Here is a 21,906-nt window from a genome sequence, read left to right as displayed (position 1 = left end):
AAAGAAAAACCGATTTAAGATACTTAACAACAGCCTTCAGGTCATAAAATCAGTTAATGACATGTTTAGAATGTGTTAGACAGCCTTTTCTGGCAGAAAACTAATCTTATTAACCACTAACTGCCCTCACACCAAAGTCCGTAGAGAAAACAAGTTTTTAGCTTGCAGAGACACAGGAGCTTCTGGTCCACTGCTGTCTTTTTTGATGAGCTTGAAATCCCCTTTTTCAGATTTACCTCAGTGACACAAACACTTAAATCACAAAGTAATACATTTAAACTTAGTAATGGAGGCAAGTGAATCAACAACTCCTGTGTGCCATGGTGTGAAATTGCTGATTTTCTCTATGGGATTTGGTGCAGGAGAGTGCGAGGCTTACAAAGTGACACAAACCTCCGGGTTTCCTCTTAAAAATGTTTGTCTAATGAGGAGCTAAAGTGGCAAATATATTCTTACGGTATGTTAGAGTTAAGCTGACATGGATTTTTTGTGCTGCGTCTATTGTTAAGTCGCTTGTTAAGATCTCTCCCCCCCCCCCGTGTCCCAGCCATATTTTAAAGTAAGAGTGAGCCGGAATATCCTTGACAATCTGGGAATTTGCATGAAGGTAACTCAAAGTCTTCCCAAAGTGGATTAAAAATGTGTCTGTATTCCCCTAAAGAAAACTGAGAGTAGAAGATTGTTTTGAGTCGAGCCAAACCTCTATTCCAACAGGTTGTTTTTTTTCCACACGTGTCTTCTCTGCCGTGTGTCTGATAAAGTTTTAACACCAGAGATGAATACCTTTGGAAAAACTGCTGCGTTTGACCGTGTGTGCTTCTCCACACCCGTTTTCTCTTTGAAGCCTGAACAAAGCACAAACAATAAGCTTTGATGGCTGGATCAGCGGCCGTGCAGCGAGATTCCACCATATGGTACATGCCCACTCCGCGGCCTGCTACCACTCTCACAGTTTGCCACTTGGCTTTCATTTCAACAATGGACTGTGGACTGTGGGGCCGAGTGTCAAATCCTTTAATCCACGACTTGAGAAAAATGGATAAAAACGTGTTAACTCCTTGATATTTTTGACAGAGATAACAAATGCATCTCATCACTGTCACAAGTGAAGACCTGTTATCAACAAACATCAGTGTCTGAACGTGAAAAACATGTTTTGAACTCGATCACTGCAGATGTTTGAGTGTATCTTCGAGGAGTTTAAAGGATCATTTCAGCCAAAGTACAAAAACACTTGAGTTCTGCCCTTGACAGCCAGTCATGATCACTGTCCGTTTGACTCGCATCACATTTGCTGTAAAAGTTTGACTTATTTTCAGCAAAAATTTAATAAACAAACATCATATTGGCATGTATACCAGCAAATGATTTTAACTAAGAAAAATGATCTTTAGTTTAAATTATCTAGCTTTCTAGCTCTGATATAGCTAACTAGCTGTCTTTCTATACATCTAGGTCTCTTTCTATGTATCTAGCTATCTAGTTGTCTAGCTCTGATATATTGCTAACTAACCATCTTTCTATATATCTAGCTGGCAATCTTGATATTAAGCTTACTAGCTCTTTCTATATATCTGGCTAGTTGTGCCATTTTCTAGTTCGCCTAACTAGCTGTCTTTCTATACATCTAGGTCTCTTTCTATATATCTAGCTAGCTGTCCTTCTGTCTGTCTATCTAGCTCTCTAGCTATCCTAGTTGCAGACATATGTTAATTTCAAACTACTAGTTGTTTATATGTTGTTTTTTTGGAGAAATCAAAACATTTACAGGTTTGCATCAACTCAACTGCCATGATTTTGGAGGCTTTTCCAAATAATCAATGACAGAGAACATAAAGACATAGAGTATTCCACAATGTGTGTCTAAAAACTTGTTTTTTTCCCCTCTCTTCTGTGTTCACTTGTGATTCCTGAGAAAGAAAAACAAACCTGACTCAGACAAGTTACCAAGGTCAGAATATAAAGTCTGACAGCAGTGGCACAAGGCGTTTACAGCCACACAGAAATTCACTATGAATGTGTAATAATAACAAGCCGATATATTTATATATATATTTATATATATATATATGTGTACATGTATATTTATGTATGTGCTTGTTTAGCAGCCAGTGTGGCGTGTTCACCTTCTGCTGCAGTTATAATTAGGCTAAAGGAATCACTTGTGCTAATCTATAACAGCAGGAGTGTTATCGGCACAATGTTAGCATTCGCTCAATACTTTACTGCAGGAACTCGGGGAGCTGCACCATTATGCACAACGGCAGGAATATTTTACCCTGCAAACACACACACACACACAGAGAAGAATGAGTCAGAGCAACATACTGATGTATTACTATTTCCTTTTGAAAACACTGTAATAAAACACGTCGCCTTGTCACACCCGCACGACGCAGCTTCGCTCTCACTCTCCCGTCTTCCCTCCTCTGTCTGCTTCTGTTATTCCGCTCGAGACGTCCTCATCCAACCTCCCGGACGACTGATCGTGAGAGATGTTTGGCCATATTTCAGCGGACGGTCATAAACCCTGTTGTTGGCACCGCTGTAGCCAGATGATACACCGTTTACAGATGGGATCATTTGTCTTGTTGCTTACACAGTATTCCCCCCCCTCCCATACATCATCTATTAACCAGCAGCTCATTAAAATCATTGCTGTATTGATATTCAAGGCAAAGCCTAGTGTTTATTTCCCCCCCGATCAATAACGTCCTGATTGTCTCCAATCAGTTCACGTTGGCGCCACCGCTTGTTTTTTTTTTATCGATGCTTGGCAACACGGTGGACTGTTTGTTAGCGGTGACAGCTTCTGCAGTCGGAGGCGTCACTAATCAGCCGGCGTGATAATCAAAGCGGGAGCGAGATTATATTATCATATAATGAGGTTATGTATGATGTGACACAGAGACGTTGTTGGGGCTGGTTAGAAGAAGACTCTTGTTGACTCGTTTTCCCTGTGTCTGTGCTCCTCGTTACGCAGCGGCAGAAATTAAATCTTCTTCTGTTGTTCATGTATTAAAAGTCAATTTGGAGAATTTGAGACGGCGGGGTAATTGGACGGAGGGAGACGTGGATTCTGGCGGCTTTCACCGGCGCGTATGAAGTTTTCAGATAAGTTTAATTGATACATACTTACCGGCCCTTTTTCCCCTGCCATTCTTGACGAATGGCGTTTGCCTCGAATTCCATGCCATCCTTATACCGCTCACAAGAGAGTGCCGATTTTCTATCACCCAATCAGATGACTATTATAGGTGAAGCCACTGTAGCTCCACCCTGACCGTACCAGGTTGGAGCACGTTTGTTTACAAGTTTCCTGTCACTCTGCATACGTCATAGGTCTAAACAATTAAAAAACCTTTTCCAGACTCATACTCAAGGCTAGTGAAGGGCCTTGCTTTTCTGAAGTCCGCCCTCTTGTGCCACCATGTTTCTACGGCAGCCTGAATGGACTAACTAGATGCAGTACTGCATGTGCTTCAGTTACCAGTTCAAATTTGACAGAAGGGCCTTTTTGTTTTGATTTTGCATGTCCATTGGACACTCTAAATTTGTGTATGAATGTGAGAGTGAATTGTCACGTTTGGACTGGCAACCTGTTCCAGGGCATGACCCCACCTTTCACCCTGTGTCAGCTGACCTGGGATTGGCTCTAGGAGTGAAAAAAACGGGCAGAAAATCCGGTGAAAGTTTGCATTTCAAACTTTTTTTTTATAGTCTGCAGTATCACCAGTATTATGATGTTTATCACTTACTCCAACACCTTTTTAAATGGCCGTTTTAAAAAAAATGTATGTAGCATTTCCGTTCTCTAAATGTCAGGACCTTCACCCCCATAATATCCTTCCTGTCTTTGAGGAAACAATGTGAAAAAGACACGGCAAATAAAACGTCAACTACAAATTTCCCCCGGTGTGGTTATGGTTTCCTTGTCCTGATCTTTATTCTTCTTATTGTTGTTGTTTGTGTTTTGCAGATGCTACATCACGCTGACGCAGTCGCTTCACCTGACCATGAGCGGCGCCCCCGCGGGTCCCGCCGGCACAGGCAAGACGGAGACGACCAAAGACCTGGGCCGAGCCCTCGGCATCATGGTCTATGTCTTCAACTGCTCCGAGCAGATGGACTACAAGGTGAGACGGTCGTGTGTACGTGACTAATGTGCTGCCGCAGCAGGCCCTCCCTGTCACATTATGTGCGTTTTCTTTTCATCTACCGTCAGCGATACGGTCCGCCTTTGTCATTAAAGTTGACACGGCGACCTTTTTTACGTCCTTCTCTTCTCATCTCTTCCCTTTTCATCTCCCCTCTGCCCGTGATTAGTTCTCCTCTGATTGTTATTTCTCTCTGTGTCTCCCTGCCTCCATCTGTGCTTTATTATTTTGTACGCTCACACTTTTCAGTCTGTAGCGCAGTCGAGGGAGACATAAACACAATCTTGTGATGCAGCTTGCTCCCGCTTCCCCTCTCTGACGGCGGGGGGTGGTGGGGGGGGGGGGGGGGGGGGGCATCATTACGGTATAGAGGTGTACAGCACCCCAGGCTATACAACACTGCAGGAAGGTGTCAGAAAGAGAGGTGCTAATATACTCCAGGAGGAACACGGGCTGCACACAAACACAGACACACATGAGTCGGATCAATCCTCCAGTCGGCTCCGGTTTGCGTCAGCGAGGGTTTCCTTGGCGCCGTAATTGGAAAGAAAAGTTAGCTGCCGGCATCATCGCGGTCCAGCTGCTGTCTGTAAAGCCTCTTCACCTGCTCACAAGTGGAGAGAGGGAAAGCTTGAAATGTGGGTGGTGGACATTTTGGCCCCTTTTCTCATTTTTTGATTTTTTTTTGCCACCAGTGACCTGTTTTTTTTTTGTGTCATCCAGTTATCGCTCGCCTACTCTCGGCGTACCGCGGCGCCGCTGCACAGAGTGTTTTCTTATGAAATTTTGTTTCATAATTGGTGATACATCTCTGTCTGGCAGCCTGAGACAGCCGCCCCTCGTGGTGACTGCATCACAGCCACATGCGATGACACAAACAAACAAACACACAGACCTGTTTTTAAGCCTCTGGATTTGTGATTTGACAGTGGGGTTTTTTTGCAACCGGAAAGTTTACAGATGTCACCTGCAATCCTGTTGGTGTCCAGTCATGTGTGCCAAAATATGACGTCTGTTTTCCTCTATATTTGAACATCATTTCATGTTTAATTGGAGAAGAGCTGAAGCTAGTGATTGAGACGTTTAACTCCTCAGGAAAATATTAACTGAAAAATCGAGTAGAAGACTTTCATTCAAACTGAGTTATTTTTTTGCAAACCGCCAGCATCCATTTTAATCTACAATCTACAAAGTGCAGCGCTGCAAGGGCTAAGGTTTTGAGCACCCGTTCAAATGTGTTCCATTTCAGAGAAACTAAATATCCAATTGAATATGTATCCCAGAATTCATTGCACTGGAGACAAAAAAATATCAGAATAACTTTTCAAACAAGGTTCCCATGTCGTTTTCTTCTTTTTGTGGCTTTGCCTGTTGGGCTGAACAATCAATCAAAGTTTGATCTAAATCGCAACGCGGCCTTCTGCAATTTTCAATTTCTTAAAGTCAAAATGTGTCTCAAATGACCATTTCAGATTAAATATTGTCCTGACCTACACACATCATATTCTACAGACTGAGGAAAACATCTTTCTCACAGATCTGCACAAATATCACACAATTATCATTTAAAGTATGGAATTTAAATGAAAATGAGAATAATTATGTAAAAAAAATACCATTCCCTCTCATATCACGGGTCATACCGTCCGTCATAATTTCAACAATCGTAATAAGATATTTATATAAAATCGTTCAGCCCTAGTTGCCAGTTGACCATAACCATGTTAGCGTCACATCCTGCGGCACCAAGGGTTAATTACAGCCTCATTTTATAGGTGTTATTTAAAACATATTTTCAGAAATCTGAACTAAAATGATTGGCAAATTTGTTCAGGACCCAAAATAATTCCCCTGTGACCCGTCTGTGGGCCCCCGACCCAGTGTTTGTGAACCACTCGCTTATATATCAACCAGCCTGACCGACTGCTTGATATGTTTGTGCTGTTTGCGTCTACGTTGTCTTACATCCTTGTTTTTATCGTTTGCTTGTTTTTTTTACTGCCAACTCCTGTCCCGCTGTGTCCACCTGAACATCTGTGTCTGTCTTTGTCCACCAGTCCTGCGGGAACATCTACAAAGGTCTGGCTCAGACGGGGGCCTGGGGCTGCTTCGACGAGTTCAACAGGATCTCAGTGGAGGTGCTGTCTGTCGTGGCTGTGCAGGTAAGAACAAATCTGGTTCCACCACCTCGGGCTTTTGGACTGCTGTGTGTGTCTGTGTTGAAAGTTTCCATTGTATCTGTGAGGGTTTTTGTCTGTTTTAATATCAAGTGTGTGGTGAAGATAAGCCTCGGCGGAAGGTAAATAGCCTCTCCATCACCGATCGCGAGGCGTAAATTGCTTCCTGCGGAAAAGACTAATTCACCCGAGCCGCTTTCACCTTTTGGCTCCGCAGAGATTTCTCATAATTGGGAGCTTTTCTCTGATCTGATCCGAGTCGAGGACGGGGGGAAACTTCCTCCTCGGGCTCGACTGCGGTGTCGGTCATGACACTCTTCACACGCTGCAGCAGCACTCACAGTGACAGAAAAACATCAAACTCTCACAGGATGTGCTGCGATCATTCGGATCAATGATTCCTCGCGCAGTGTCGGTGTTTCCAAACACCTAGAACTAGTGATTTTATCTTGATTTTAGAACATAGACTCACTGATCTGTACGGTGCAGACATGCTGAGTATGCAGTTTACCCATGTCTTAAAGGCCCCGCCCACACTGGAAAAAGAAAACTGTAATAAATTAACCTCATTTGTACCACATAATTAAGCTTGTACAGCACTTTGTAACAACAGGGGTCGTTTTTAAAATGTGCTGTATAAATAAACCTGACCACACATAGGGCAACATAAGGCCCTGGGGCCCATATCTGGCCCACAAGCCAATTTAATCTGGCCCACCACATCCTCATGGGTGTTAGCTCAATTTGACTTCTGATATAGAGACTCTGAAGAAAAACATTTCAGTTTCGCGCCTTCACATTTATAGCATTTAACTTGTGAAACAACAGCTAGGCTTTTATTTTGACAGGAAAGGAAAGGAAATGTAAAACCTTTTGTACTTTTGTGGTATTTTTACTGTTAAAATGTAAATGCAATGCTCTATCTAGATCTGTTTAATGATTATAATTTCTTTGAAACCTTTGTTATTTTCAGTTGCTTCGTTTCGGTGGGAAAAAAATGTTTTTTTCAGGTTTCTTGGCAGCGTAGGTAGTTGTTACCAATGCTCACTGTTGTAAAAACTCACCGCTGACCCTCCCGTCTCCTCACCTGTCTGTGTGCGTTTGTTTTCACCGGAACACAAGTCATGGATCCATTTGTTTTCCAATGTTTTCCAAAGGACAGAGTTGGTCCGATGTTTACTCGTGTGTGGCCCCTTGCTCAGTCAGACTCAGTCGTTTCCTCTTCCTCATTCCTCTGACAAACGGTTTTCTCTGCTTCTTTTGTGCCACGATGAACGTCTAAAATAATGTTATCGCTGCCTTGGCCTTATAGCGGGTACTTGGCTAGGGGCTGTGTGTGTAGTTTTGAGAAGTAATTTGTGTTTCTCGTGAGACCTCCTGATTTTTAAGAACTCCGGGTCAGTAGCCCTGATCTTGCAAGGCAGATTTTCTGCTAACAGACAGTAGGGGGCACTGTAGACAGCCCCCAGTCTCCCAGCAACAAAACATTTAACCATCACACTGACTCTGAAGCTGTTAAATTAGGAATTAGGGTAAAAATCCTTCATAGTTCTGCTTTAATGTCTCAGAAACAGCATCTAGCGGAGATAAAGTCCAGTTTTCTTGATTTTCATTTTACTTAAAGGTAATCATGGCATTATTGATCAATAACAACAAAATATGTCGCCTACCGCAGCCTTTAAGTGAGGGGTTTTATCATAATTCGTCTTTGTTTCCACAAAGGTGAAATCATTACCTCTGGATGAACTGCATATCTCATTCTGACAGTGTCGTCACCTCTGTTCTCCTCTGCTGGCTTCTCCTCATGCATGGTGACAGATAAAGTTAGCTTCGTATTCTACACACACTCACACACAGTGACCTACAGTAGCTGGCCCTTTGATGATGGTGTGCCTCTTTGGAGAAATCAGCCATATTCTTTGTGTTTCAGCTGAGGCTAGCGCTTCTGCTATCTGGTGTTCAGTTATCCAGGATCAAACAAATCCTCTCGCTGTGCCTTTGTTAGTCTCTCGGGGTGTGTTCAAATCCCCCTGCGCGCACAAGTCCTGCTGTTGTCATGAATGAGCAAAACTGTCAGAGAGGAGAAACACCCCCCCAAAGAAAAAAACAAAAACTGTGCCGAGTCGAGAAGAAGGCTGATTATGAGCGTGATGTTAATGGAGATAAAAGTTCCTCAAACGATCGTTATTCATCTCTGCAACAATTACCAGTCGTGTTTCCTGTCTTCTCTTCTGTAGGAAATCTGAGGTACTTAAGAGGGGTGGGGGGAATTTTCAAGTGCCAGAAGAATGAATAGTCGTTGCGTGGTATAATGAATAATAAATCACGGCATCTAATGCATGGAGAAGTAGACCTCGAGAACAGAGCGGCATCAAACTCCCGCTGTGACAGCTGGCAGCTCGCTCCACTGACCGGGCTGCTTCACTGGACACACACACACACACACACTCACTCACATTCACACACTCTCACACACTCTCACACACACCTAATCCATCCTCCTAAAGTGGGAGCAGCTAGCATAGCTCGGTGACATACTGCCGGTTTGTTCTGATAATGCAGGTGGTGGAAACTGGTACTGTGTTAACTAAAGCAAACAGATGGCCACCACAAGTAACAACATGGAGATAAATTGGGGAAGTTCTGCCTTGCTACTGGACTTCACACATACAAATACACACACACACACAAACACTCACACAGGCTTGTACAGCTATTCTTCTGAGGACTCTGCATTGACTCCCATTCATTTGAACAGCATACCCAAGGATGTATCCTTAACCTTATCCATAACCACAATTAAAATCTTAGCTCTGAGCTGAACTACTTCCTCAAAATATGAGCTTCTGCCTCATTAGGACCAGATTTTGTCTTCAGTGAGGATTACTGGTCCTGACAAGGTAAGGGTTTATGACAGAAAAAGGTCCTAAAGATGCAACAAATACACACTGTGCTGCTATAGTTCCACAATAAGGGCTGTTCCATATCTTTCATGATAATACTTTTAACTTTATGAAAAGAAAATGGCATAAATGATAAAGTTGAGTGTTGATGCTTGAAGGTTTTCAATCAGCAAACAGATTGAAGCAGCGTAGAATTGTCTCTGTGAGCTAAAATAGCTAGTTTTGGCAATGGACTTAGCAAAGAGTTAGCACGAGAGTTAGCGACCAAACCTCTATTTCCCTGTTTGTTAAAGGCCGTCTAAGACAGCTTGTAACACAATTAGCAAGAAGAACGTGGAAAGGTAATGGCTTTCTCGACTCTTTGTATCAGGGAAATCCAAATAATAAAACACAACTAGGGCTAATGCTTAAGCAACATGGTTCTTGTTCCTATGTGAGAAGAATCTCTGAACCCTGGTTGGGTTTTGCAAGGTTGAATGACATGAATTTTGTGTAATTTCGCTGCCAAGTGTGGCTTTTTGGAGTGGAGAGCACATGATCAAGGATTTAGGAACGCGCAGAGTATAAGGATGAGAAATTCTGCGTAAAAGAATCTCCAACTGTGATTTCAGACGTCAGCATTGTACCTCCACTTGTGTACAGCCTGCTGGAGCTTACTAGAAGAAGAAGAAGAAGGGAAAAGTACAAAATGCATTCATGGAACCTCGTAAATTTAACCAATTTCACGAAAAAAATAAACAAAAAAGAGAAATACATCAGAATCAAAACCCTGCTACTGCCACCTTTTTGCAATAATTATTTTGATTAAGCTATTCAGTTTATTGTCAAATTTCCCATTCATTATTGTGACATGCAGTGATTCTAAGCTCGTTGTCACTGCTGTACATTCAAAGAGACGGTGAGGAGACGAGACACGTCTCACCACCGTCTGCTCCTGAACTTATTTAAAAACATGTTTTTTACTCTCCTTCATCGTTTTCCCTGTAGAGCAGCAGTGGTCGACTGTTGTCATTTCTCATGAAAAACTTTTATTCCTTTTTTATTCTGTGTGTTTTCTCCGCAGCTGTTTATTTGTTTGTTTGTTTTTTGGCTTTTTTGCATCTTCCTCCACCTCCTCCTCTTCCTCTCCCTGTTGTGTCGGTATGACTGAGTGATCTGTAGCCGAGTACTCACCCATGAAGAGATGTTCCTCCTCTTTCCAGCTGTCGACTCGCCACAGTCTTTTCACCACACGCATGTGAAATTCATAAAGCTTTTCATTTTTCAAGCCACGATTCAGACTTTTAGGGTCATACTGACACACACACACACACACACACACAAATAAAGTCTCTTTTCTAAAATCTCATTCAGTCATAATTTACGCAAACACAGCCTTGGCAGTTTATCCATCCAGTAAATCCTGACTCGTGCCGCTAAAATTGCGTCCCTGGAATAATAATAAAAAAAAGTGTCCATGCTGCATAACAATTTGACAGGCAGTTACAGAGAGACTCGGGTATTTGGTGAAAGATGTTAATGGTATGCTGATGAACTCAGTGGGACTTGTCTGCTCAAATAAAGGTTACGCAAAATAAATAATTAAAAGCTGCTTTAAATCACTTCCTCGAGAGTGGAGTGGAGACCACAACGGAGCAAAAATGAGCATTAATATACTGCAAAGCAACATGACAGACTGTTATAGATGAACTCAATTGTGTGCGGAGTGAAGTTAATCACATGCTAACAACTTTCACAAATGTTTTTTTGGGATTCTTATTAAAAAATCCTGCTAATACAGAGCTTCAGATGCTGAAAAACAATTATAGTGCGGTGTAGTTTTAGTACGTAACAACTTCATTTGGAACTCCAAAATTCGAGGCTACCTCACAAGCCCCCGACATCTACGATACCTGCCACTCGCATCAATCGTGAAAAATTGCACTTCTGCCTTATTTCTTTCCGACTTTTCATGTAATACGGAGCGCACCGTTATTTGCTATAGCTATTTTAGCTATGCTAGCTAAGTAGCGAGCTAATCTAGTCCATTTGACATAAACATAAACACGCTGTAGCAAGTTGAAACATGTCCACAGACATCAGCAGGACAGGACAGTGTTTGTACCAAACCATTGATGTTTTAAGCAGCCATCTTGAATTGTGAACTTGGGAGGACGTGAAGACTTGGAATTACAACTTTTTCTTACTCATAAGTGGGAAATTGCGAAACTCCAATACAACTGGAACTGCGGTGTAAAGCGATGCTAGCTAAATGCTTCAGTGATGGTCCATCCACCACTTTGACTTCTGGATTCTGTTGTGTTTTTGTTTGTAGGTCAAAAGTATCCAGGACGCCATTCGAGACAAGAAGCAGAGGTTTAACTTCATGGGAGAGGAGGTGAAACTGTGCCCGTCTGTTGGTATCTTCATCACCATGAATCCAGGCTATGCCGGCAGAACCGAGCTTCCCGAGAACCTCAAGGCTCTGTTCAGGTCAGCGAGCTGCTCTTAACTCGTGGGATTATCCAGACAAAATATCATTTACATCACATTTTCATAAATACATCAGAAGAAAGTTTGAATTCAACTTCCGATTTAATTGCCAGCTATTATAATGAATACATTATCAATTTGAATCCAGTTTTTAATGATTTCAGCTTCATTAATTTTCATATTTTTTGGCACCTTTCAGTTACAGTAAACTGAATATCTTTGGTTTATGTCTTTTTTTTATTTTTGGTAAATGCAAACCAACAATTTAACATTTATTTTGACATTTTGACAATACACATTTTATTCATACAGCACTTTTTTAAACAAGTGCTTTGACAAACAAAGTAAAAACTGTGATAGGGACAGAAACAGGAACAAAATAATTGGACTGGACAGATTGAAAATAATCATTTGCATTCCTACGGGGAAGCTTATTATGTTACGGTCGTGCAGAATCTAAATTTTTGAGACAGATTGTGCCTCAGAATGTTCTTTTCACTGCCTTTTTTGGGGTTTTCTGTCATCTTTTCACAAAATTATGCACATTTGATATTGTTTGCTCATGTTTGCTCAAATCTCAGCATTTTCCTTGGGGTTTCAAACTCAGATGTTACGGTGGCCCAATGACGGGTTTAGTGGAAAAAAGTCCAACAGTTTGGGCGTATTTGTTCATAGCGGCAGAAAATGTCACCTTCGCAAAAACTAGGAACAAATTAGTGGGTTTGTGTCTAGATTAGCCATTTTAGGCCAATGCCAAATTTTATTTTTCAATAATATGCCAAAACTTAGTGTCAGTGTGTCAAATGAAATGGAATGGGAGGGTCCATGGGCCACAGGTTTGAGACCTAAAAAAAAGAAATTGCAAATTTTATACTGAAATTTAAGGGATTTATTAAGCTTTTGTGTCTCTGATTTTAAAAAAAAAAGAAGAAAAAGAAGACACATACTCTTTTGTGTTAATATAAGATTAGTTAAATAACAATGAGGATTCAAGGAAACAATGATAAAAGTTAATAAGAATAAAGATATAAAACACATGAAGACAAATGATGTACTATAGGTGAATAAGTGTGTATGTGTGTATATATATATATACATACACAGTACATACACTGTATGATAATTAACTCATCGTCTCTCCTCTCACCTCCACAGACCGTGTGCCATGGTGGTGCCAGACTTTGAGCTGATCTGTGAAATCATGCTGGTAGCTGAGGGCTTCATTAACGCCCGAGTGCTGGCTCGAAAGTTTATCACGCTCTACACGCTGTGTAAAGAGCTGTTGTCCAAACAGGTACTGTCTGATCTCTTCACTGTTATACACACACAGTCCATTTCCACTTCAAAGCCCACTGCCACTGACACAATGCTCTTTCTTTAACAAACATATATATATGTAGATGTATATATGTGTATATGTATATATATGTATGTGTGTGTATATATATATATGTATATATACAGTATATATATGTATATGTATATATATATGTATATGTATATGTATATATACACATATCTACATATATATGTGTGTGTGTGTGTGTGTATATACATATGTAGGTGTTTGAGGCGTTTGATAAAGGAACAGCCTCTAACTTAACTGTCAGAGTGAAGTGTTGCGTGCATACGAATAAGGAGCTGCGGGGAGTTTTAGCTGTTATTCCGTCTCACTTTTCTCTCTTTAATCCTTTTGTAGTCCTGTGCCGTTTCACACATCAGACCATGATTTGAATTATTTAGAAAATCAATAGAATCCATTCGTGGCAGTGCCGCTTTAAAGGGGGGAACAGCAGAGCTTTGATAACTTGGATAAGCAATTTAATGAGCATGCACTTCCCCCCCATGACCCACAGGCCCATTCCTCTGTCATCGCACACTTAATTCTTTTTATGGATGTTTCATGAATCTCCAGCTGCTTCAAGCGTGGTTGTATGAGGCACCAACATATAGTCTACATCTTGGGAAAAACTGATCTTAGCCACTTAACACTAATCTAACAAAATCTACACCTGCTTCAGTCTAAGGTATCTTAAGAATATGTTATATACTAGTTTAGTTTGACATGCGTTAGTCAGCATTTTCTGCCTGGAAACTGAAGTTGGTGTCGTTTTTGTAAACCACTAACTCTCCCACACCAAATCCCATAGAAAGTATGTAATTTTCCAGGGCACAAAAGGCTGTCTAATGGCAAGATAGTGTCAAACATATTCTTAAGATGCTGTAGACTTTGTAAGGTAAGCCTGGTTTTGCTTGTGTCTTCACTGGCAGTCATATTCTCACACAGTACATTTACATTCACAGTTTAATCCAGCTAAGGCCTTAGTCTGACTAAGACAACTTGCAGAGAAACGTCCGAATAAGCATATACAGTACATGCAGGAGTAATCGGACTATGGATCGCATTATCCAGGCATGACTAGCTTGGTTAGACTAACTTGTTTACATGACATTAAGAAAGCTAAATTATTGTCTTAGCCTGACGTAACGTAACGTAATGTAGTTTAAACACACTGAGTGAGCCTCCATGTGTCTGTACCGCAGGACAACCCTGCTTTAAAAACTGCCCCTTTAAACAACTGTGGTTTTTTGTTTATTTTCCCCCAAGTTTACTATAAGTTGTTTGCCTGACTTTGCCAACATTAGCAACTTAGTGGTAATGAAATCAGATGATGATAATGAGCAGACTGCTTCTCTAAGCCCAATTCACAAAGGCTGAAGCTGCAAATCAATACAATGAGATTCACACAAAGAGCTACTTTCTCAAGTTTAGGTTTCATAATTGTGTATTTACTATAAATTGTGCTGTGTTTTGGGGCCTGCGATGTGCTATGACTGTGTGCTCCTCTTTTCTGCAGTGGAGTGAACGTCTATACATCCATCTAGCAAGCTTTCTATCGAGCTATCTCTACTTATTATTATTTTTATTATTATTATTCTTATTAATAATAAGAATAATAAGAATAGTAATAATAATAACAATACTAATAATAATAACACTAGTAATACTGATAATAATAACAATAATAATAAATAATAATAATACTTATTTGTCAGTGCCTTTCAAACACTCAAGGTCACTTTACATCTTATAAAGAAGATAAATCAAACAGACAAAAGTTAAGATGAAATAAAACCGACAAATTCAACACAGTAGATGAAGTTTAAAAATTAACCATTAAGAGTTCTAATAGTGGTCTTATAATAATAAAGATCAAATTCTCCTTGAAATGTATTTTATGGAAATTATTGTAGTTTTTTTTGTTTTGTTTTATTGCTGGCCTTTAAAGGGTTAACATCCCCCAAATATTAATAGTTGATATGAACATATATATCAGTCTGAAGTAGTTTTATAAGACTGACTCATTGAAAGTGGAAAAAAATATTAATATATAATATTTCTACAGAAGTTTTTGGGAAGGTGACATTTTCTGTCGCTAGGAACAAATGTGTCAGTTTTGTTAAAAAAATCTGACACTACAAAAAAAAAAACAATGCATCAAAATAAATGTTTCTGACCCATCCCAGGGCCAAATAATAGTAATCAAATTCTCTTTGAAATGTACTTTATGAAAATTGTTTTTTGGAGGTGTTGATTGAATAACAGTGAAGTTGTGTAAACATACTGGTATTTAAAAGGTTAAAATCTCCAACATATTCTTAATATTTAATATATTTATTTCAGGCCGAAGTAGTTTAAAAAGATTGACTCCTTTAAAGTGGAAAGAAATATTAATATATAATATTTCGACAGCAGTTTTTGGGAAGGTGGCATTTTCTGTCGCTAGGAACAGTTAGGAAGTTTTTTTTTTTAAAGTAGCCTACAATCATCCTTAATATCAAACTAGAAAATAAACACACATCTCAGGTACATCTCATGCATGCAGTGTGAACATTAAAGGGAAATCAAAGAGATCTGAACGTCAAAAAAAGCTGCATGAAGGAGGATTTAGTGGATGTTTCCAGTGAGCAGCCGTCAGACTGTGAACTCATCACAGAAGTTAACGTCGGCTGAGAAACATCTGGATAAAAACCAGAGCAGACGGTCAGAGCAGAAGAGAGGCTCGACACACGGAGTCAGAGAGTTTGTGTGATCACTTTAACCGAATGTGTGTTTGAGGAGAGAGGAGATTAAAAAAATGTCGTCCTGACAACTGCTACATATGTTTGTGGAAATAATGCACAGATGGACAGAAGAGACGGAGACGAGTCTGAATGCAAATGTCCTGCAGTCACTCACACACACACTGAATGTTTAATGAAATCTGAAGCAACAACTTTAGAATTGAAAGAAACTGCTGAAGGGTTTGTGTTTACTTCGTTTCACTTTACAAATCCGTGAAATAGTTATGTATGTGCACATTTAACCACAAGAAGAGAATAAATACAACAATACAGAACTGCAAACGTGTTGATATATCAAGTCAAAATACAATAATTATGTCTGATTATGAGTAAATGTTTGTAGTATAAGTTTTTTTGAAGTAGTAAATAAAATACACTGATCGACCTAACACTGTAATACTGTGTAAAATAGTGCAGTAAAAATACAATATCGCACTGGATATGTGTACATTAATGTAGTATGAATACGATATTTGACTTAAAATTTGTAAATATATGTAGTATAACATAAAACTATACAAGCGTTTATAGAAGTGTGTGTGTGTTTAGATGTGTATATATAAAAACAATAAACAACCTGAAATTCACACATGCTTTATAAATAAAATATACAACTTAACGTGTGTATATTTATGTCGTTTGTTGATTTAAGTATAAATGCAACAATACAACTTCCTATGAGTAAATATATGTAGTATAAATACAATTTCATACAAATTCGTCAATTTAAGCTTTTTAAATACCATTATATAACTTGTATATGTAATGTAATGTATATTTAGGTAGTATTTTTTTGTACATGTGTAAATTTATGTTGTATGAATATTGTATACGGCTTACAATTTCTATATATACACGTTCAGTTGTATAATGGTATTTGTGAGTTTTATTTGTTTATTGTATTTATAGTACATACATTTAGTCATAAAGTTGTGTATTGTGTATGTGTACATTTATAAAGTATAAATACAACTTTACATGCATACAGTTAAGAGGTGTAAATACAAAAATAAAATAATATTAGAACATACTGACTGATATAAAGTTATCTGAGGTGAATAAGAGTGTGTTTGTGTTTTCCTCTCCTCGCTCTCGTTGACTTCTCGTCTCCTCTGAAGGACCACTACGACTGGGGCCTCAGGGCTATCAAGTCCGTCCTGGTGGTGGCCGGCTCTCTGAAGAGAGGGGACCCCGAGCGAGCGGAGGACCAGGTGCTGATGCGGGCACTGCGGGACTTCAACATCCCCAAGATCGTGACAGACGACATGCCCGTCTTCATGGGCCTTATCGGGGACCTGTTCCCTGCCCTGGACGTCCCCAGGAAGAGGGACATGGACTTTGAGAAGCACGTCAAGCAGTCTGTTCTGGACCTGAAGTTACAGGCCGAGGACAACTTCATACTGAAGGTATAGTCTGCGGGATTCACGTTATCGGAAGATCTTTATTACTTTATTCCATTGTTTAACAACATTTTCTGACTGGAAACTGAATATTTGTAAACTGATCCCTCTCCCACACCAAAGTCCATAGAGAAAATCAATGATTTTACACCACAGCAAATGTCTTATTTTGTCACTTTTGTGTTTCAAATCCTATGTTCAGATTTACTTCAGTGACACAAACTGACCACACAATGCAGCAGTAGACCAGCTGCTCATATGTTCCTCACCACACTTAAAAAATAGTAAAATCCTTTAACCTAACCTTAATCTAAGCCTGACTCTATCCCCCAACACTAAAACCAAGTCTGTCTTAACCCTCAAAGAGCCCGTTTGAAGTTTTGAGAACCATCTAAAATGTTCTTACAAAGACAGGTTTGAGTCAAAATGCGTCCTCTTAGCCTCCCACACACACACACACACACGCAGAGTGTATGTCAGAGTCACATGAAGGCAGGGCCAGGGGGAAATAAGTGCAATCTGCCTCAGGTCAAATAGACACGAGAACCACATAATAACAGTCCATCAATGGAGGCACCGCGCCACTTAACCCTGACATTCTGAGAGACAGCCACAGAAATAAACAAAGAGGGGGGAGACACACACACACACATACACACAGACAGAGAGAGCGGCTTAATGGTCAATAACAAGCTTCCACCTCCTGAGACTGAACTTTTACTGTCTTTGTTTGTAGAGCTAACCTTTTTGATTCCACACAACGAAAGAGAGGGGTGAGGGAGGGGAGAGTGAGGTGAAAGTAGCCACATACTTTATGTCTTATCCTGGACTACTAGCATTAGTCCATTCCACATCAAATCAGTAATCAGCCAGGGCAAAAGCCGCCTGTGCTGCAGCTGAATGGACGGGGGAGTGGGAGCCACGAGGAGTCCACTCGATGGCATTGATTGAGCTCTGACATCTGTGTGTTTGAGTGGAAGTGGGGAGGAAATCTCTCTTTCTGTTTCTCTCTCTGTCTGACTCACTTCTTCCCTGCTGTCACTCTCTGTTACTCATGCACCGCACACCTGGATGAAGCCAAACTGCTCAAACTGCTTGACAAGTAAAACTAAATGTGTGAAATGTTTAAAAATCAGAAATATGTATTCCACGTGTGGTTGTACAGAGTCAGCACAAACAGCTCTCACTGTAATAAAACCAAATATATGTATATATACTGTATATATATATATATATGTGTGTGCATATATGTATATATGTGTGTATATATATATATATACATACATATATGTATATATGTGTATACACATATATATGTATATGTGTATATATATGTGTGTGTGTGTATATATATATATATATATATATATATATATACAAAGTTTGTGCCATTTTATAAACCACTCACTCCCCCACACCAAAGGCCATTGATAAAATAGACCAGCAGCTACCGGTGTCCCTGTAAGCTAAAATCGCTGGTTTTCTCTATGGACTTTGGTGTGAGAGTGAGATGTTTAGAAATGTCAGTTTCCATTCAAAAACAGTCTTTATGGTTCAATAAGGTTAGCCTTTTGTTAAGTCGCTAAAATCAGTTTTTCCTCATGTTATTACTGTTTTAGTGAGTGAGCCTTTGTGTTTTAAATGTGAGCGCAAAGTGTCGATGTCATCTGCATATACAAAACGTTTTTCTCGGTAAAACAGCCTGATTTTGACTGAAAACTGACATTTCTAAAAGACTTACTGTCACACACAGGCTGTTCTATGGTTAAAAACAAGAAATGTGCTTAATTTCAAGATATCTTAGACTAAAGCAGGCGTGGCTTTAGTACAATGAGCTTTTTATTAAGTCGCTAAAATCCGTTTTTCCTTGCCTCACTGCTGTTTTTAGCAAGTGAGCCTCGATGTCTCAAACAACAAGTGTGTAGTGTAAGTGTCGATGTCATCTGCATATACAGAATATTTGTCGTACAACGGAATCTTAACTTTCTGGGTAAAAAAAAAAAGGTGGAATGCCCCTCAAGCTATGCAGGTATCTGTCTTCCCACAGTCTGTCTGTGAACAGCGTACTAAACTGAACTGCTGCACCGCAGTGCAGCACAGCACAGTCATTCTGCATCACATTATATTCACTATGAAGCACAACAGTGAGGATGGGAGTCGCTGGACCGAAGTCCCACAGCGAAAGCAGCTGCTTTTATATTCTGTCTGCCCCCTCGTTGTAAACAAAGCCCCCCCCCCCACCCCCCAAACCATGATGCTTCCACAGGTGGTGCAGCTGGAGGAGCTGCTGGCTGTGCGTCACTCTGTGTTCGTGATCGGGAACGCTGGCACCGGGAAGAGTCAGGTGATGAGGTCGCTGCAGCGGACCTACCAGAACATGAAGCGCAAGCCGGTGTGGGCCGACCTCAATCCGAAGGCGGTGACCAACGATGAGCTCTTCGGCATCATCAACCCGGCGACCCGAGAGTGGAAAGACGGTGACTAATGAGTCCTGGAGTTTTAGCATAATTGACCACCTGACCCACGATGACCCTCTCTCTCTGTTCCTGTAGGCCTTTTCTCCCACATCATGCGTGAACTAGCCAATGTCACTCACAGCGGGCCCAAGTGGATCGTCCTGGATGGGGACATTGACCCAATGTGGATTGAGTCACTCAACACAGTCATGGATGACAACAAGGTGTGAGCGAGCGGCTGTGTGGGTGTGTTAATGAAAGGCTGATTCATGTGCACCCGTGTGACGTGAATGTCACATCCACCCATGTTAGGGGACAGTTCTGTAGAACCCGTGCTGTCATCAGCGTGCAGCTCGAAAATGTGGGATGTTTTGGGAATATTTGATCAGGTACACATGCGGGGAATGCCAAAACAATACTCATACGTTATTTAATTGTGAAGAGATGTGCAGAATATACAGAATGCTTGAGCAATTCTCTGCAAACATGGGATGCGGGTAAATCTGGAGAGGTCTTTAAGGGGTTTTTTTTTCGCAAATTTCTTCTGCAAATGTGGTTTTGCCATAAGTAAACTACCAATGACAGCTCACCTGGTGCTAATGCTAGAGCTAATTACGATATTATCATGTATTTAAGTCACAATACGATATTGCGATATTGAAAGTATTTGCGAAATCACATATGGTGATATACTCACACAACAGCTCTAGTGAGAGTGAGCTCTTGGCGCCATCTAGTGGTCTGAAACACCAATGGATTTTTTTTATGCTAATCCACAGTTTAATGTTCATGTGTAACATCAGTTAAAGAGATTAATTAAAATATTGTGATATTACACTCTACGATTTCCCCACCACCACCAAAGTTCATAGAATCATGTTAATTGGTATTTTCGGACGTTACGAGGTCGTAAATCTATTCCACTCAGTTTCGATTGAGCCTTCTTTCTAATACTATATTAGCCAACAATTAGCCACCAATAGTAAGACAAACGGCTTTAATCAAGTTGTTTCAATTCAAATGGCTGAAACAAACAAAACAAATTTGTTGTCTTTGCACGATTGGTACAAAATGGCTGAATTGCTTTGTTTGAATCTCATTACATGGAATGTTTGCGATGTGAACACACCGTTAGTCTTTTTTTCAGGATCAAAATGACACCTTCACCGTGTGTGTTTGTTGACTGAATGAGCGATCAGATGTGAATATGAAGAGGAAAATGGTGGTTGACTCATCGCTGTGAGAAAATTAAATCAATACCACTCGCTGTTGAACTGAAAATAAATGGGTGTGTGTGTGTGAGATGTAATGACAGTGAAGAGAGCTGATGAGATCACGACACACAGATTATGATGATATTTACACGGCCGTGTGTTTTTAAAGGTGCTGACTCTGGCCAGTAACGAGCGAATCCCCCTGAACCTGACCATGAGGCTGGTGTTTGAGATCAGTCACCTCCGCACCGCGACCCCTGCTACAGTATCCAGAGCTGGTAGTTCCTCATTTCCTTGCCTTACCTGTTCCATAATGTCACTTAAAGTCTTATTTTTGGTTATATATACACACTCGATCCTAATCAGCTTCAAATACAATATGAAATAATATTTAAAAATATATATATATGTATGTATGTATATATATATGTATATGTGTGTGTGTGTGTGTATATGTGTATATATGTATATGTGTATGTATGTATATATATACAGTATACAGTATACACATATTTGTATATATGTGTGTATGTATATACAGTATATACATGTATATGTGTGTGTGTATATATATATATATACATATACATATATACATGAAACATAGTAATAAGTAGGAAAGAAACACAAAAGGCAAAAAAAATAGAAACTCAAATATGTGAGAGTACAAAAAGTGCACAGCAGCAGATGAAGTCAAGGTCTCACCTCCACTCAAGTGAAAGCGAGTGAGAAGAATAAAGAAAAAGAATACAGTAAAAACAAACGGAATGAAAAGTAAAATGCAGCACACCTGACTGTTTGTTTAGCTTTTGTTTTTATGGATTTTATGCTGTGTGGTAAATATCTAAGTATAAGACATTAAAATCAAATAACACAGACAACAGTGATGAGGTGTCCTACATTTCTCCTTTTATACATTTAGATTTTGAACGGAAATTAAGATATTTGCAAAGATAGTTGACAAAATAACGGATGAATAAATTAACATGAGGAAGGCTGCTA

The 21,906-nt window shown here is 40.0% G+C and overlaps 1 protein-coding gene across 1 annotated transcript in view; it reads left to right on the top strand.

Moving 5' to 3' along the window:
* dnah9 (dynein, axonemal, heavy chain 9) overlaps positions 1 to 21,906 on the top strand; it is a 134,494-nt gene that overhangs the window by 31,944 nt on the left and 80,644 nt on the right. The window contains exons 35-42 of the mRNA XM_058621034.1: positions 3,980 to 4,136; positions 6,215 to 6,319; positions 11,552 to 11,709; positions 12,865 to 13,003; positions 16,953 to 17,240; positions 19,501 to 19,711; positions 19,787 to 19,914; positions 21,074 to 21,182. Of these exons, the coding sequence (XP_058477017.1) occupies positions 3,980 to 4,136; positions 6,215 to 6,319; positions 11,552 to 11,709; positions 12,865 to 13,003; positions 16,953 to 17,240; positions 19,501 to 19,711; positions 19,787 to 19,914; positions 21,074 to 21,182 (1,295 nt within the window). The remainder of the gene's footprint in view (positions 1 to 3,979; positions 4,137 to 6,214; positions 6,320 to 11,551; positions 11,710 to 12,864; positions 13,004 to 16,952; positions 17,241 to 19,500; positions 19,712 to 19,786; positions 19,915 to 21,073; positions 21,183 to 21,906) is intronic.

The sequence above is a fragment of the Solea solea genome, chromosome 21, assembly GCF_958295425.1.
Source record: "Solea solea chromosome 21, fSolSol10.1, whole genome shotgun sequence".
Lineage (NCBI taxonomy): Eukaryota > Metazoa > Chordata > Actinopteri > Pleuronectiformes > Soleidae > Solea > Solea solea.
This window is presented reverse-complemented; position numbering and strand designations above follow the sequence as displayed.